Raw genomic sequence first — 15,235 nt, 5'->3', positions numbered from 1 at the left:
CAAATTACCCAGGAGACCTTTTCAAAATACACTAATCTCAGCCCCTTGCACTCTGCTTCTACCCGTAGACTACCTGTATCCCACCTCAGAGAGAGTCTCTAAACCAGGAGTAAGAGCAGTCAGGTGGTGTGCAATAAAGAGGCACATCTGGCTAAATAGCTGTCTCCCACTCTGGTTGAAGGGTCCCTGCTTTGGATAGTGGCTCAGAAGTAGGTGGTAATGGGCCTTTGTCTGAGAGGACCCTGCTTTCTGGGTGAAAAGGCCCAGAAAACCCACAAATACACGTGTGTATTTTCATATCAAGATTAGAGCAAATGTACTCTCATACACACAGAGCCTTCTTTACATGAGTTAATTATGTTTTACTACCTAACACCCTTTTTTGCCCAACATAGGCCCTCATTAAATGTTTAATTAAATTCTGTTGTTGGATTGATTATTATTAGAACGTAATGTCTTAACCAAGGGACATTTAACAGTTCTGTCGTCATTGTGGACAAGTGTGGAATTGGTTGACTTCAGAGGTCACAACGCTCCTCATCATTCATAGAAATGAATTTTCTTTGGAGAAGCACCTATAGTAATAACAATAGGGCTGGATGCAGTAGCTCATGCCTGTAATACCAGCACTTTGGGAGGCCGAGGTGAGAGGATCAGTTGAGCCCAGGAGTTCGAGACCAGTCTGGGCAACAAAGTAAGACCCCGTCTCCACAAAAAAAAATGCAAAAACTTAGCTGGGCATGATGATGTGGGCCTGTAGTCCCAGCTACTTGGGAGGCTGAGCTGGGAGGATCACTTGAGCCTCACGAGGTTGAGGCTGCAGTGAGCCATATTTGCACCACTGCACTCTAACCTGGGCAATAAGCAAGACTCTGTCTCAAAAACAAACAACAATAAAATCTTCTTACATGGGTAGAGTTTTTCATAGAATTCTGAAACAACTTCACTTGGTATTTCATTTTGGTGTTGGTAGGACCCTCCTAGGTCAATCTTGCTGGTATTTTTTTCTCTCCCCTTGACAGATAAAGGAACTGGGAGTTAGTGACAAAGCTGGGATTCAGACCCCTGGCTTTCATTTCTCAGCCTTGTCCTTCTGCTACTCTGTATTTGTTCATAACTATTCAAAAACCTTTTGATTCAGGCTTTGGGCTGCATCATGCATCCGAGAACAGCTAACTGACTGCGCTTACTTTTCCTACAGACTAAAGCAAATCTTGTAACCCCGAGGAACGGGGAACCACTGATTGCTGCTATTCAGGATTTTCTAACAGGTAGGTTGGTGAAGTTCACTTGAAAGGAGATTTCTGACTGGAACACAGTGTTCCTCGTTCATAGTGATTCATGTGATGACTTGAAAAGCAATTTAATAGCCTATGTTTAATTTGGTTTTTTGTTTACTACGTTTGATCATGAACCTCCCCGTGGGTTTTTTTTTTCTTTTTTTTTTTTAATTGGTTGGTTATTCATTCAGCAAGTCTTTAGTGAGCTCCTCTCATGGACTGGGCATTTTCTAAACCTAGTGTCTGGCTTAGAATCTGTCCCTTTTGCCTGGGGATACAGCAGTGAACAAAACAAAGTCACGTTCCTGTGGAGGTAGACCCTAGTTGGAGGAGAAAGTCAGTAAGCAGCTGTTTGTTTCAATTCACGCTGTTGGTCATGGTTCAAATTTATTTTAAAATTGAAACCTTGCAGTGTTCTCACAATTTCATTCCTTTTCTTTGTTTTGTGTTGGTTCCTAATGCTTAGGTGCCTATCTCCTCACTCTCAAGGACACTTTCTTTGATCGAGCCAAGGCTTGCCAAATCATTGCTTCAATACTGGTTGGCAAGGATGAGAAAATTAAAGTTCGCCTCCCACCGCCTACAATCCTAAAGGTGTGTGTGGGAGTTGTGTGTTGGTGCACAGGTGTGTGTATGTGTCTGTGGGGGTAGACTGGTGAAATGAGTGGAACCGTGTTGGTGCTAGGCTTGAGTGCAGTCCCTGGGCCGCCTGGCTTTGTCTGCTGAAGGGGGATTGAGACCAGGCTCAGCCCACTGACTCTCAGGCTTCCTCCCCTCCCTCAGCCTGTCACCCTGTGGACCGGAAAGCAGATCTTCAGTGTCATCCTCAGGCCTAGCGATGACAATCCAGTGAGGGCCAACCTGCGAACCAAGGGCAAGCAGTACTGTGGCAAAGGGGAAGATCTCTGTGCCAATGATTCCTGTGAGTGGACGGAACTCGGGTGGGGAGATGGAGGAACGTGACAGAAAAGCAAGTGGCTGGTCATCAGCTTTGCTGGTACCTTCGCGAAGCAAGCAAATTCATTGTTTCTCTAAGCCTTAGGTGGAAAGTTTTTTCTTCAGGAAAATGTAGCTGGTATTTCTTCTCTCAGATGTAATTCCCCATTTCTCTTAAAAGTAGAGATCATGTAGACACGTGACGCAGTGGTTAGAATGTTCTCTCCAAATGTGTTTTGTCTTAAGTGACTAGTTTTTCTCACTTCGTAGTTTGTCTTTATTTTGTCATCTTTTTGGCGGGTGGGGGGCAATAAACAAGGATTTTACTATTTAAGGCATTTAATTTTTTTTTTTTTTTTTTTTTTTTTTGAGACTAAGTCTTGCTCTGTCACCCAGGCTGGAGTGCAGTGGTGCAGTCTCAGCTGACTGCAACTTCCACCTACTGGGTTCAAGTGATTCTCCTGCCTCAGCCTCCTGAGTAGCTTGGATTACAGGTGCCCACCACCACGCCTGGCTTATTTTTGTATTTTTAGTAGAGACGGGGTTTCACCGTGTTGGCCAAGCTGGTCTTGAACTCCTGACCTCAAGTGATCTGCCTTGCCCTCCCAAAGTGCTGGGATTATAGGCATGAGCCACTGCACCCAGCCTGGATTGATTTTTTTTTTTTTTTTTAAAGACAAACAGGTTCTCCCTACATTGCCCAGGCTGGTCTCGAACTCCTAGGCTCAAGCAATCGTCCCACCTCATCCTCCCAAAGTGCTGGGATTACAGGTGTGAGCCACCACACCCAGCCAGGGAAAGGATTTACATGCAAGTCATCTGAGTCTGTCTAAACCAGTTCAACCCGAAGTGCAGTCCACAGAGCCCTGCTGTTTAGCCAGCATCCATTGAGTTACTTTCTGATGTGAGCACGTTCGCTCACCCAGACCACTACCAAACAGTTCCCTAGCAGCCTAGTTTGAGTAGCACTGATTTAGAATGGGCTTTGCTAGTGAGACCTTGGGACTAGAAGTGGATCTCCAGGACTCTGTACTGAAGAACTGAATTGCAGAGTTCTTCTGAAGGTCAGGATTTCTGCTGTCTTCTAATGAAGAGCAAATGTTTTGAAGGGCACTGATACTCCTCAGATTTATTTCTTTGGAAATATGCTCTCTGATCTTTAAAATACTTCAGCTTCTTGTTTTAGACTGTTTTGTTTCTTTTTGGATATGAATTTCATTTGGTTGTTATATAGGCTGTACATGATGGTACCTTTGTTAATATTTAATATCTTATATGAGTAACAAATTATTTATAGTTTATAGAGCACTTCACTGTATGTTATTTCATCTGATGCTCAAAATATCCCATAACATAAAGATGACAAGTGCTTGATACTGTTACCCACAGTTCACAGATGAGGAGAGTGAGGGTCAGCTGGTATATTTCAGGGTTAGGACTACACACTAACTGGAGTTTCTATATTTTTCAAAAATTCCCAAGTTTTCCTTTAACCCCCCCTCCCCCTCCAAAAAAAAAGCTTTGAGGAGAATTTCTGTTTGTTCTGCTTTAAGTGTCAGTATGGGAACATATTTTCTCAACTGTCTCAAATTCATTTTGGAATAAGGCAAAGTAATAAATAATTGTTGTCTAAATATATAATCATTCTTCCAGATGTTACAATCCAGAACAGTGAGTTGATGAGTGGCAGCATGGACAAAGGAACCCTAGGGTCAGGATCCAAGAACAATATTTTTTACATTTTGCTGCGAGACTGGGGGCAGAATGAAGCTGCAGATGCCATGTCACGGCTCGCCAGGCTGGCTCCTGTCTACCTGTGTGAGTATGTCAGCATCCTTCTTTTAGTTAAAGCTGCAATTGTTAGAGTCTTAAGGGTTTACGTTATTTTGTTCTTTTACTGCCATTTCATCCCCACCACACATATACATACAGAAAAAGATACTCGTTCCAGGCTAAATCATGTGTGCTGTTATTAATTAAATTAACTCAGTACTGAATAGTTTCACAACAGATTTGAATTTGCTGTTCAGTTCTCTTCTCAAAACCAGCAGTAGCTCCCTACGGTCTTCTAGACAGGGTTAGATTATAAAACATCCTTGATGGGCTGCTTCCAAGGTCCCTGTGGAAGCACTAGAACACTTGGGGCTGTCCATGATTCAATTCTCCAAGATTACTCAATATTTGCCTACTATGCTTTCACTGTTCTATTTTTTTTGTTTCTTTGTTTGCTCTTGCTTTGAGTGGGCCATGAGTCAAGTGATGTTTGCATGCCCCCAAAACTTTATTCCACTCTTATACTTGCCTGGATATACAATTTTAGATTGAAAATTATTTTCCCTCAGAATTTTGAAGGTACTGCTCTACTTTCTTCTTGCTTTCAGAGTTGTTGTTAATGGGTATTGTCGTTCTTATTCCCGTTTTTGTATTTGATTTTTTTTTTGTTTTTTGAAGATAGGGTCTTGCTCTGTCACCCAGGCTGTAGTGCAGTGGTGTGATCTTGGCTCACGCAGCCTCTCGAGCAGCTGGGACTACAGGCATGTGCCACCATGCCCAACTAAGTTTTGTAGAAATGAAGTCTCACCATGTTGCCCAGGTTGGTCTTGAACTCCTGGGCTCAAGTGATCCACCTGCCTCCACCTCCCAAAGTGCTAGGATTACAGGCATTAGCTACCATGCCTGGCCCTTGAATTGTTTTTTTCATTTTAGAAACTTTCAGAATCCTCTCTGTTCTCACTCTGAAAGTTCACAACAATATACCTTTGGTGTGGGTCTTTTTTCATTCACTGTGCTAAGCACTGAGTAATTTCATTTAATCTGCAGCTGTGTGTCCTTCCATTTGGGAAATTTTATGTTATTTCTTTAATAATTTTCTCTCTTTTACTTTCTCTGTTCTTTCTTTTTGGAACTTCAGTTAATTACATATTAGAACTCCTAGATTAATTATCTAATTATCTTCTTTTCCGTTTGCCATTTCTTTATTCTAGATTCACTTTATCTTTTAATACTTCTGTTGATTTTTAAAATTTTATCACTATCATGTATTTAATTTCCAATACTATTTTTTTTCAATGTACTTATTCACAGGTAGTGTTTTTGTTTCTTTTTTTTTTTTTTTTTTTTTTTGAGACGGAGTCTTGCTCAGTCGCCAGGCTGGAGTGCGGTGATGCAATCTCAGCTTGCTGCAACCTCCACCTCCCAGGCTTAAGTGATTCTCCTGCCACAGCCTCCCGAGTAGCTGGGACTACAGGTGCCTGCCACCATGCCCGGCTAATTTTTGTGTTTTTAGTAGAGACGGGGTTTCACCATGTTGGCCAGGGTGGTCTCGAACTCCTGACCTCAAGTGATCTGCCCACCTCGGCCTCCCAAAGTGCTGGGATTACAGGCGTGAGCCACTATGCCCAGCCTGTTTTGTTTTTAAAGCTTTCTTGTTTTGATCCCTGAATGTATCTTCTCTGATCACTCTGAGAGAATATTATTCATAGTTTTATTATATTTGCTTCCTGAATTTTCTGTATCCTTTTACTTCCTTTTTCCTGTGCATTTGTGTCTTTTGTCTTTCATGTTAAAATCTTTCCTCAAATATCTGGTGGTCCTTCAGGAGTAAGGACTGAAACACTGATTGGAAATGGAGCTGACTGGTTGATGGACCTCTCAGTTTTTTTATATAAAAGGAATATACAGACTTTCCCTCAGTGCTCTTGTTTACAGTTATTTCATCTGCCTGGTATTCCCAGACCCAGAGCCTCTCTGATTCCATTTCGCTGGGAGCGAACTCCCATCTCCTACAGGAATAAGGGCCTGGAGCCTTCCTTATACAGACTTTCCACTAGGTTTCCTTGTTTCCAGCACTTTCATCATTTCCAGCATTTGCAGAACCTAATGATCTCATTTCTGAGCCTTTCCAGGCCCATTAGTCCTCTCATCTACAGATACTTGTAGGGCAGACCTTCCTATCCTGCTAAGCCAGAAGCCACTCATTCACTCTCTTTATTTCTACATACAGTATATTGTGGCTAGGATCAATGGTGGCACCTAGTTCCATCAAAGTTGGACAATACTTTTTTGTGTGTGTGACACAGGGTCTTGCTCTGTTGCCCAGGCTGGAGCGCAGTGTTGTGATTATGGCTCATTGCAACCTCCACCTCCCAAGTAGCTGGGACTACTGGCATGTGCCACCATGCCCGGCTAATTTTTTAAGGTTTTTGTAGAGACGAGGCTGATCACAAACATCTGGGATCAAGCGAGCCTCCTGCCTCAGCCTTCCAAAGTGCTGGGATTATAGGCGTGAGCCACTGCACCCAGCCCTCAGGCCACCTTTTAGTGTTTAATGTCACTCTGCTTTAGGTAATAGTTGGAAACGGTATTGTGTTTCCCCACCAGATCGTAAGGTCTCTGAGAGAAGTCAGTTGAGTCTTAGTCATTTTGTGTAACTCCCTAATGACTGAGAAAGAAAGCCATTATTTAATTGAATTGTGATGAATTCTGTGAAGATATACACTTTTTTATACTTTAAACTATACATACATAGTTTATATATAGTACAAACTATATGTAGCAGGCATAAACTGTATTTAGTAGGTTTGCTGAGTCTCATTTATGGCCCTTTCTTCCTGCTCTACCAACTCTACAGCTAACCGTGGTTTCTCAATTGGGATCGGTGATGTCACACCTGGCCAAGGACTGCTGAAGGCCAAGTATGAGTTGCTGAATGCCGGCTACAAGAAATGTGATGAGTACATCGAAGCCCTGAACACGGGCAAGCTGCAGCAGCAGCCTGGCTGCACTGCTGAGGAGACCCTGGAGGTGAGCCCGGCCCTTTGGTTCAGGGTCGCCACTTGCCGTGTACAGTGGCTACGGTGGTGCTCTCTGGTGTTGTGCTGAGCCATGAAGAGAGGTAGCAAAGGAGTGGGCAAGTCAAGGCATTGGCGTCTGTCCTGTTGGGGCCCTGGGCTCACTGTGTATGTCCTCGTCTGTCCTGTTGGGGCCCTGGGCTCACTGTGTGTGTCCTTGTTTGTTTCCTGAGGGTAGGGCCTTTCATCAGATCCTCATGTCCCTCCTAGCTTTCACATCCAGGTGGTGAAGACATAGCCATCTGTTCATTCGGCCACACGGGGCTGCTCTTGTTCTGGTGGCACACTCAGGTCCCTTCTGTAACTGGTACTCAAGTGCTCTTGCCTTTTCTATTTTCAGCATCCTTCAAGTAGAAACTGACACCACAGCTCTTTGGTTTTTGGGGGTTTGGTTTTTTTTGTTTTTATATTTGTTTGAGACGGAGTCTCGCTTTTCATAGTTTTATGAAGCACTCCAGCCAGGCTGGAGTGCAGTGGTACGATCTTGGCTCACTGCAACGTCTGACTCCCTGGTTCAAGCGATTCTCCTGCCTCACCCTCCCAAGTAGCTGGGATTACAGGCACATGCCACCATGACCAGCTAATTTTTGTATTTTTAGTAGAGACAGGGTTTCACCATGTTGGCCAGCATGGTCTCGATCTCCTGACCTCGTGATCTGCCCGCCTCGGCCTCCCAAAGTGCTGGGATTACAGGTGTAAGCCACTACGCCCAGCCAGTTTTTTTGTTGTTGTTTTGTTTTAAGATGGAGTCTCACTTTGTCGCCCAGGCTGGAGTGCAGTGGTGCAATCTCATCTCACTGCAACCTCTACCTCCTGGGTGCAAGCAATTATCCCTGCCTCAACATCCTGAGTAGCTGGGATTACAGGCGCCCACCACCATGCCCAGCTAATTTTTTTTTTTTTGCATTTTTAGTAGAGGCGGGGTTTTGCCATGTTGGCCAGCCTGGTCTCGAACTCCTGACCTCAGGTGATCCACCCACCTCAGCCTCCCAAAGTGCTGGAATTACAGGCATGAGCCACCGTGCCCAGCCTCACCACAGCTCTTTGAATGTATGGTCTTTGAAAGAGACTTGGATGCGGAAGAGGGAGAATTCATGTCTAATAGTCACATCCCCAGCCTGCTGCCCCTCATTTGAAACTATTTTAGCTAAGATCTCAACCAGCATGGGTCAGAATCAGAATCACCACCAGCCTGTGAGAACCTGAAACTCCCTCAGCAGTCTGAGTGCACCAGGCTTTCACCTGGCCGTCTTCTGCCTCACCGATAAACCCGTGGCACTGAGCTTTGACTCACCTGAGTGTGGAAGAAAGGCTCTTTAAGCATTGGGAAGTTTTCTAATGAAATACATTTTCTAAAGCAGGGAGAAACCAGAATTTTGTGAGGTATTTACCATTAGCTCATTCTTAATCTTACTTTCACTGAGTCTTAAAGAGAGAGAAAAGGATATCCCTCACTGGTACCTCCTAGAAAATTACTTGAGACCTCGGCAGCAGCAATTTTTCATGGAACCAGACTTGTAACTGATTCAGCATCCTAGTTTGTAAGTTGAGGAGTAACTGTGGATGAGCTCATGAGCCGGAATATTCTTGTGAAGTCACCTCATCACATGCCTAGCTTGCAGACATTCAGATGTGTGCTTGGCAAGAAAAAGTAGAAAGACAAATTTACAAATAGTACAGGCAATTCTCTTTTACATATCACATATTATCTTATATATTTGTATGGGGTGCATGTGTGTGTCCACACAGCTATTTATATACAGATATTTTGTTGTGTAGGGTAGTATACACAAAGCCATACATTCTACCTTATGGGCCATTTAAAGGATTCTTCAAGTTTTTATTACTGTCAATTTTAGGCCAGGCTTATAATCAAGGCAGGAAGATCCCTTGAGGCCAGGAGTTCAAGTCCAACCTGGGCAATATAGCAAGACCCCATCTCTAAAAAAAATTTTTTTTTAATTAGCCAGGCCTGGTAGGGACATATACCTGTAGTCCTAGCTACTCAGGGGTCTGGGGCAGGGGGATCACTTGAGCCCGGGAGTTTGAGGCTGCAGTGAGCTGTGATTATGCCATTGTACACCAACCTCAGCAACAGAGTGAGATCCTGTCTCCAACAAAAACAAAAAAAAGGTAAACTTTCTGCCTTATACACCAATTTTAGAACCTTGTAGAAGATGTACATGTTCATATAGCCAGGGCATTTTGCTCCTCTAAGGTTCTGAAACATTTATTGATCGGAAATCGGGCATCTTGCCTCAGTATTTTCAAATTTCTTTAAATGTTAGATTGAACATTTGTAATCCACAGAGACAATGAGGACAACCCACCAAGGATCTCCTTTTCTCCCACTAGGCACTGATCCTGAAGGAGCTGTCTGTGATCCGTGACCACGCTGGCAGTGCCTGCCTCCGGGAGCTGGACAAGAGCAACAGCCCCCTCACCATGGCTCTGTGCGGCTCCAAAGGTCTGCATGCCCCTCTCTCACCTGCTGGCAGTGTGTTCTCCGTACAGGCTGTTTGGCTCCAGAAAATGTGATAGTCACAGCTCCAAACAGACATTTCATTTATTTAAGGGATCTTTTTAAATCAGAGAGAGAGACTTAATTATTTGCATTTTGGGAAGTTTAACTGCTTTGAAGGAACTTGTTGGTAATGTGTGTGGATTCTGAGTTTGAGGGTGCTTTGAGCAAACGTGGTCTTTAAAAAAAAATGAGGCCAGATGCAGTGGCTCATGCCTGTAATCCCAGCACTTTGGGAGGCCGAGGCCGAGGCCGATTGATTGCTTGAGCCCAGGAGTTCGAGATCAGCCTGGGCAATATGCCAAAACCCCATCTCTACAAAAAATACAAAAAAAAAAAAAAATTAGCTGGGCGTGGTGGCTTGTGCCTGTCGTCCCAGCTAATCAGGAGGCTGAGGTGGGAGGATCACTTGAGCCCAGCAGGTCAGGCAGGTTGAAGAAGAAGAAAGCCAGGGATTTTTTAATGTACTTAATGATATGGCATAATTCTTCTATTTTGTAGATACCAAGGCCCTCAAAGCATTTGGTTTTATGATAATGCATTCAAATTCAAAACCTCTGTGCTTCTATTTCTGTACACTTTTTTTTTTAACAGGATAAAGTCCAGTCTCTTTAACTTTGCTGCCTTTTACCCCATTGCTCTCCTGCTTCCTACCCTCAGGACATAGCCCACACTTTTCCATTTCTCTGTCTTTGCTTCCTACTTTCCCACCCACTTTGGAATTCCTCCCCCTCTCCCTTTATGTCCAAATCATAATGTCCTCCAGGAGTCCAACCTGGACTTGCTGAAGCCTCCTTGAAGACTCACCTGTCACTTCCCCAGCCTTTCCTCCAACCCACACATGCTCCTGGCTCCTCTTGCCCTCGTTCCGCCTTTCTTGGGTTCCTGACAGCTCCTTGTTGTCTTGATTGTATTTCTGTCTTCTACTGTTCCAGGACCATGACCTCATTGAGCATAAGGGCCTATTCCTGTTTTACCCTTCCGATCTGCATGCACTTCAATTAGTGTTATTTTGGTAAATGAATGTTACATTTCTGGTCCATGTCCCCAGGTTCCTTCATTAACATATCACAGATGATTGCCTGTGTGGGACAGCAGGCCATCAGTGGCTCTCGAGTGCCGGACGGCTTTGAAAACAGGTCCTTGCCTCATTTTGAAAAACACTCAAAGGTAAGCAGTAGCAGATCAGGTAGAACTGTGAAGATCTCTTAATCTACACTTTCCTCCAAGGAACACAGACCTATTCAGATCAAAGACCGTTGGCCAATTTCATGTGGAGTTTTATATATGTATTTTTTGCCATTTTATTAACATACACTTCAGGCCGGGCACAGTGTCTCATGCCTGAAATCCTAGCACTTTGGGAGGCCAAGGCAAGAGGATTGCTTGAGGCCAGGAGTTCGTCTGGCCAACATAGCGAGACCCCATCTCTACAAATAAATAAACTTTAAATACATATATACTTCATATGTAATTATTACAATTATACTTCATATGTAATTTACCCATGTAAGGCATACAGTTCAGTGACTGTTAATATATTCACAGAGCTGTGCAGCCATCACTACAATCTACTTTTAGAACATTTTCAGTGCCCAGAATGAAACCCTGTAGGCATTGACAATGCATGGTTATGTTTTGGAGGTGGGCAGGTCTGGCCCACAGGAAGGATATCTTGAAGGTGTCATTTCCCAGGGAATGGGCAGGCAGCCTCCATCCACAGGGTGTCCTCTGAGGTCCTTGACTGCTTGCCTATTTTAAGGCGAGCATCCGGATCTTAGGTTTCCCTCTCTTGGGCCAGTTGCCTGCCACTGGCACCAGCACCAGCCCTGGCTGGGCCCTCATTCTCCTTGTCCCTGGTATAAAGTATTTCTCCATAAGGAAAGGGCAAAAAAGCCTGCCATTTCGTGAGAATATACTGGCCAGGTATTTATAGTCTCAAGGTGGGGCATTTTCTGATTTGAGTGGATTTCAGAATCGTGGGCCTTGAACTTTTTTTGTTTGATTTTTCTTTTTTCTACCTCTCTTTAGCTCCCAGCTGCCAAAGGCTTTGTGGCTAATAGCTTTTATTCCGGTTTGACACCAACTGAGTTTTTCTTCCACACAATGGCCGGCCGGGAAGGTCTAGTCGACACGGCTGTAAAGACAGCTGAAACGGGATACATGCAGGTAACCTGAAGAAATGTAGGCCATTAGCAACAGAGCAGGACAGAGCTCTGTGGGTTTTGACTATTGAGTGCACGTTTTGCACATGAGCTGTAATTTATCTAGTCTTCGGTTAAATTTAAAAGGAAAAAATGTAGAAAGGTAGATGCCCTGGAAATGAACAACCAAAAAAAAATGTAGTATGTTCCGAATCATCCTATGATGATCAAGACCAGGCCAGAGCCACGCATAGCAAAGCGCTGTTAGAGGAGAACATGGCTGGAAGTACATTGTGGGATATGTCATTCAACCTCACTAAGCCTCGCTTTACTCACACGTGACAATGAGGGTTATTGCAAGGCCTCTGCCTCTCTCTTTGCAACTATTTATGTAACTCATTATTAATATCATTCTAAGTAACTCTAATGACCTATTCCAGTGCTTGCTGCGGGGCTTGGATGCTTAGAAGGAAAGCATTTCCTCAGAGAGTGTATAGCTCTGAGATAATAGACTCTGGGGCACAGGGCTAAACTAGAGGCTTCTCAGCGTTTGTGCTTCTCAAACTTTACCACAAAAGTACCCTAATGGCTGAGGAGTGAAAAATACGTCTTCTTGTGTTCTTCCGTAAGACCACAGGCAAAAGATGTCTTTTCAATCCCTGTACTCTCCACTCAATAATTTAACTGTATTTTTTAAATTTTATTATTATTATACTTTTAAGTTTAGGGTACATGTGCACAACGTGCAGTTTTGTTATATATGTATACATGTGCCATGTTGGTGTGCTGTACCCATTAACTCATTTAGCATTAGGTATATCTCCTAATGCTATCCCTCCCCGCTCCCCCTACCCCACAACAGTCCCCGTTGTGTGATGTTCCCCTTCCTGTGTCCATGTGTTCTCATTATTCAATTTCCACCTATGAGTGAGAACATGCGGCATTTGGTTTTTTGTCCTTGGGATAGTTTGCTGAGAATGATGGTTTCCAGTTTCATCCGTGTCCCTACAAAGAACGTGAACTCATCATTTTTTATGGCTGCATAGTATTCCATGGTGTATATGTGCCACATTTTCTTAATCCAGTCTATCATTGTTGGACACTTAGGTTGGTTCCAAGTCTTTGCTATTGTGAATAGTGCCACTATAAACATACATGTGCATGTGTCTTTATAGCAGCATGATTTATAATCCTTTGGGTATATACCCAGTAATGGGATTGCTGCGTCAAATGGTATTTCTAGTTCTAGATCCCTGAGGAATCGCCACACTGACTTCCACAATGGTTGAACTAGTTTACAGTCCCACCAACAGTGTAAAAGTGTTCCTATTTCTCCACATCCTCTCCAGCTCCTGTTGTTTCCTGACTTTTTAATGATCGCCATTCTAACTGGTGTGAGATGGTATCTCATTGTAGTTTTGATTTCCGTTTCTCTGATGGCCAGTGATGATGAGCATTGTTTCATTTGTCTTTTGGCTGCATAAATGTCTTCTTTTGAGAAGTGTCTGTTCATATCCTTCACCCACTTTTTGATGGGGTTTGTTTTTTTCTTGTAAATTTGTTTGAGTTCATTGTAGATTCTGGATGTTAGCCCTTTGTCAGATGAGTAGGTTGCAAAAATTTTCTCCCATTCTGTAGGTTGCCTGTTCACTCTGATGGTAGTTTATTTTGCTGTGCAGAAGCTCTTTAGTTTCATTAGATCCCATTTGTCAATTTTGGCTTTTGTTGCCATTGCTTTTGGTGTTTTAGACATGAAGTCCTTGCCCATGCCTATATCCTGAATGCTATTGCCTAGGTTTTCTTCTACGGTTTTTATGGTTTTAGGTCTAACATTTAAGTCTTTAATCCATCTTGAATTAATTTTTGTATAAGGTGTAAGGAAGGGATCCAGTTTCAGCTTTCTACATATGGCTACCCAGTTTTCCCAGCACCATTTATTAAATAGGGAATCCTTTCCCCATTGCTTGTTTTTCTCAGGTTTGTCAAAGATCAGATAGTTGTAGATATGCAGCATTATTTCTGAGGGCTCTGTTCTGTTCCATTGGTCTATATCTCTGTTTTGGTACCAGTACCATGCTGTTTTGGTTACTGTAGCCTTGTGGTATAGTTTGAAGTCAGGTAGCGTGATGCCTCCAGGTTTGTTCCTTTGGCTTAGGATTGACTTGGTGATGTGGGCTCTTTTTTGGTTCCATATGAACTTTAAAGTAGTTTTTTCCAATTCTGTGAAGAAAGACATTGGTAGCTTGATGGGGATGGCATTGAATCTATAAATTACCTTGGGCAGTATGGCCATTTTCACGATATTGATTCTTCCTACCCATGAGCATGGAATGTTCTCCATTTGTTTGTATCCTCTTTTATTTCATTGAGCAGTGGTTTTTAGTTCTCCTTGAAGAGGTCCTTCACATCCCTTGTAAGTTGGATTCCTAGGTATTTTATTCTCTTTGAAGCAATTGTGAATGGGAGTTCACTCATGATTTGGCTCTCTGTCTGTTATTGGTGTATAAGAATGCTTGTGATTTTTGCACATTGATTTTGTATCCTGAGACTTTGCTGAAGTTGCTTATCAGCTTGAGGAGATTTTGGGCTGAAATGATTGGGTTTTCTAGATATACAATCATGTCATCTGCAAACAGGGACAATTTGACTTCCTCTTTTCCTAATTGAATGCCCTTTATTTCCTTCTCCTGCCTAATTGCCCTGGCCAGAACTTCCAACACTATGTTGAATAGGAGTGGTAAGAGAGGGCATCCCTGTCTTGTGCCCGTTTTCAAAGGGAATGCTTCCAGTTTTTGCCCATTCAGTATGATATTGGCTGTGGGTTTGTCATAGATAGCTCTTATTATTTTGAGATACGTCCCATCAATACCTAATTTATTGAGAGTTTTTAGCATGAAGGTTGTTGAATTTTGTCAAAGGCCTTTTCTGCATCTATTGAGATAATCATGTGGTTTTTGTCTTTGGTTCTGTTTATATGCTGGATTACATTTATTGATTTGTGTATGTGGAACCAGCCTTGCATCCCAGGGATGAAGCTGACTTGATCATGGTGGATAAGCTTTTTGATGTGCTGCTGGATTCGGTTTGCCAGTATTTTATTGAGGATTTTTGCATCGATGTTCATCAAGGATATTGGTCTAAAATTCTCTTTTTTGGTCATGTCTCTGCCAGGCTTTGGTATCAGGATGATGCTGGCCTCATAAAATGAGTTAGGGAGGATTCCCTCTTTTTCTATTGATTGGAATAGTTTCAGAAGGAATGGTACCAGCTCCTCTTTTTACCTCTGGTAGAATTCGGCTGTGAATCCATCTGGTCCTGGACTTTTTTTGGTTGGTAAGCTATTAATTATTGCCTCAATTTCAGAGCCTGTTGTTGGTCTATTCAGAGATTCAACTTCTTCCTGGTTTAGTCTTGGGAGGATGTATGTGTTGAGGAATTTATCCATTTCTTCTAGATTTTCTAGTTTATTTGCATAGAGGTGTTTATAGTATTCTCTGATGGTAG

The 15,235-nt window shown here is 43.0% G+C and overlaps 1 protein-coding gene across 1 annotated transcript in view; it reads left to right on the top strand.

Annotated features, from left to right (window-relative positions):
* POLR3A (RNA polymerase III subunit A) overlaps positions 1-15,235 on the top strand; it is a 54,393-nt gene that overhangs the window by 17,784 nt on the left and 21,374 nt on the right. Inside the window, exons 12-19 of the mRNA XM_034930951.3 lie at positions 1,202-1,271; positions 1,747-1,874; positions 2,064-2,202; positions 3,870-4,034; positions 6,847-7,019; positions 9,422-9,533; positions 10,639-10,757; positions 11,619-11,756. Of these exons, the coding sequence (XP_034786842.1) occupies positions 1,202-1,271; positions 1,747-1,874; positions 2,064-2,202; positions 3,870-4,034; positions 6,847-7,019; positions 9,422-9,533; positions 10,639-10,757; positions 11,619-11,756 (1,044 nt within the window). The remainder of the gene's footprint in view (positions 1-1,201; positions 1,272-1,746; positions 1,875-2,063; positions 2,203-3,869; positions 4,035-6,846; positions 7,020-9,421; positions 9,534-10,638; positions 10,758-11,618; positions 11,757-15,235) is intronic.

Source organism: Pan paniscus, chromosome 8 (assembly GCF_029289425.2).
Source record: "Pan paniscus chromosome 8, NHGRI_mPanPan1-v2.0_pri, whole genome shotgun sequence".
Lineage (NCBI taxonomy): Eukaryota > Metazoa > Chordata > Mammalia > Primates > Hominidae > Pan > Pan paniscus.
Note: the sequence above shows the minus strand (reverse complement) of the source record. Positions and strands in the feature narration are given on the sequence as shown.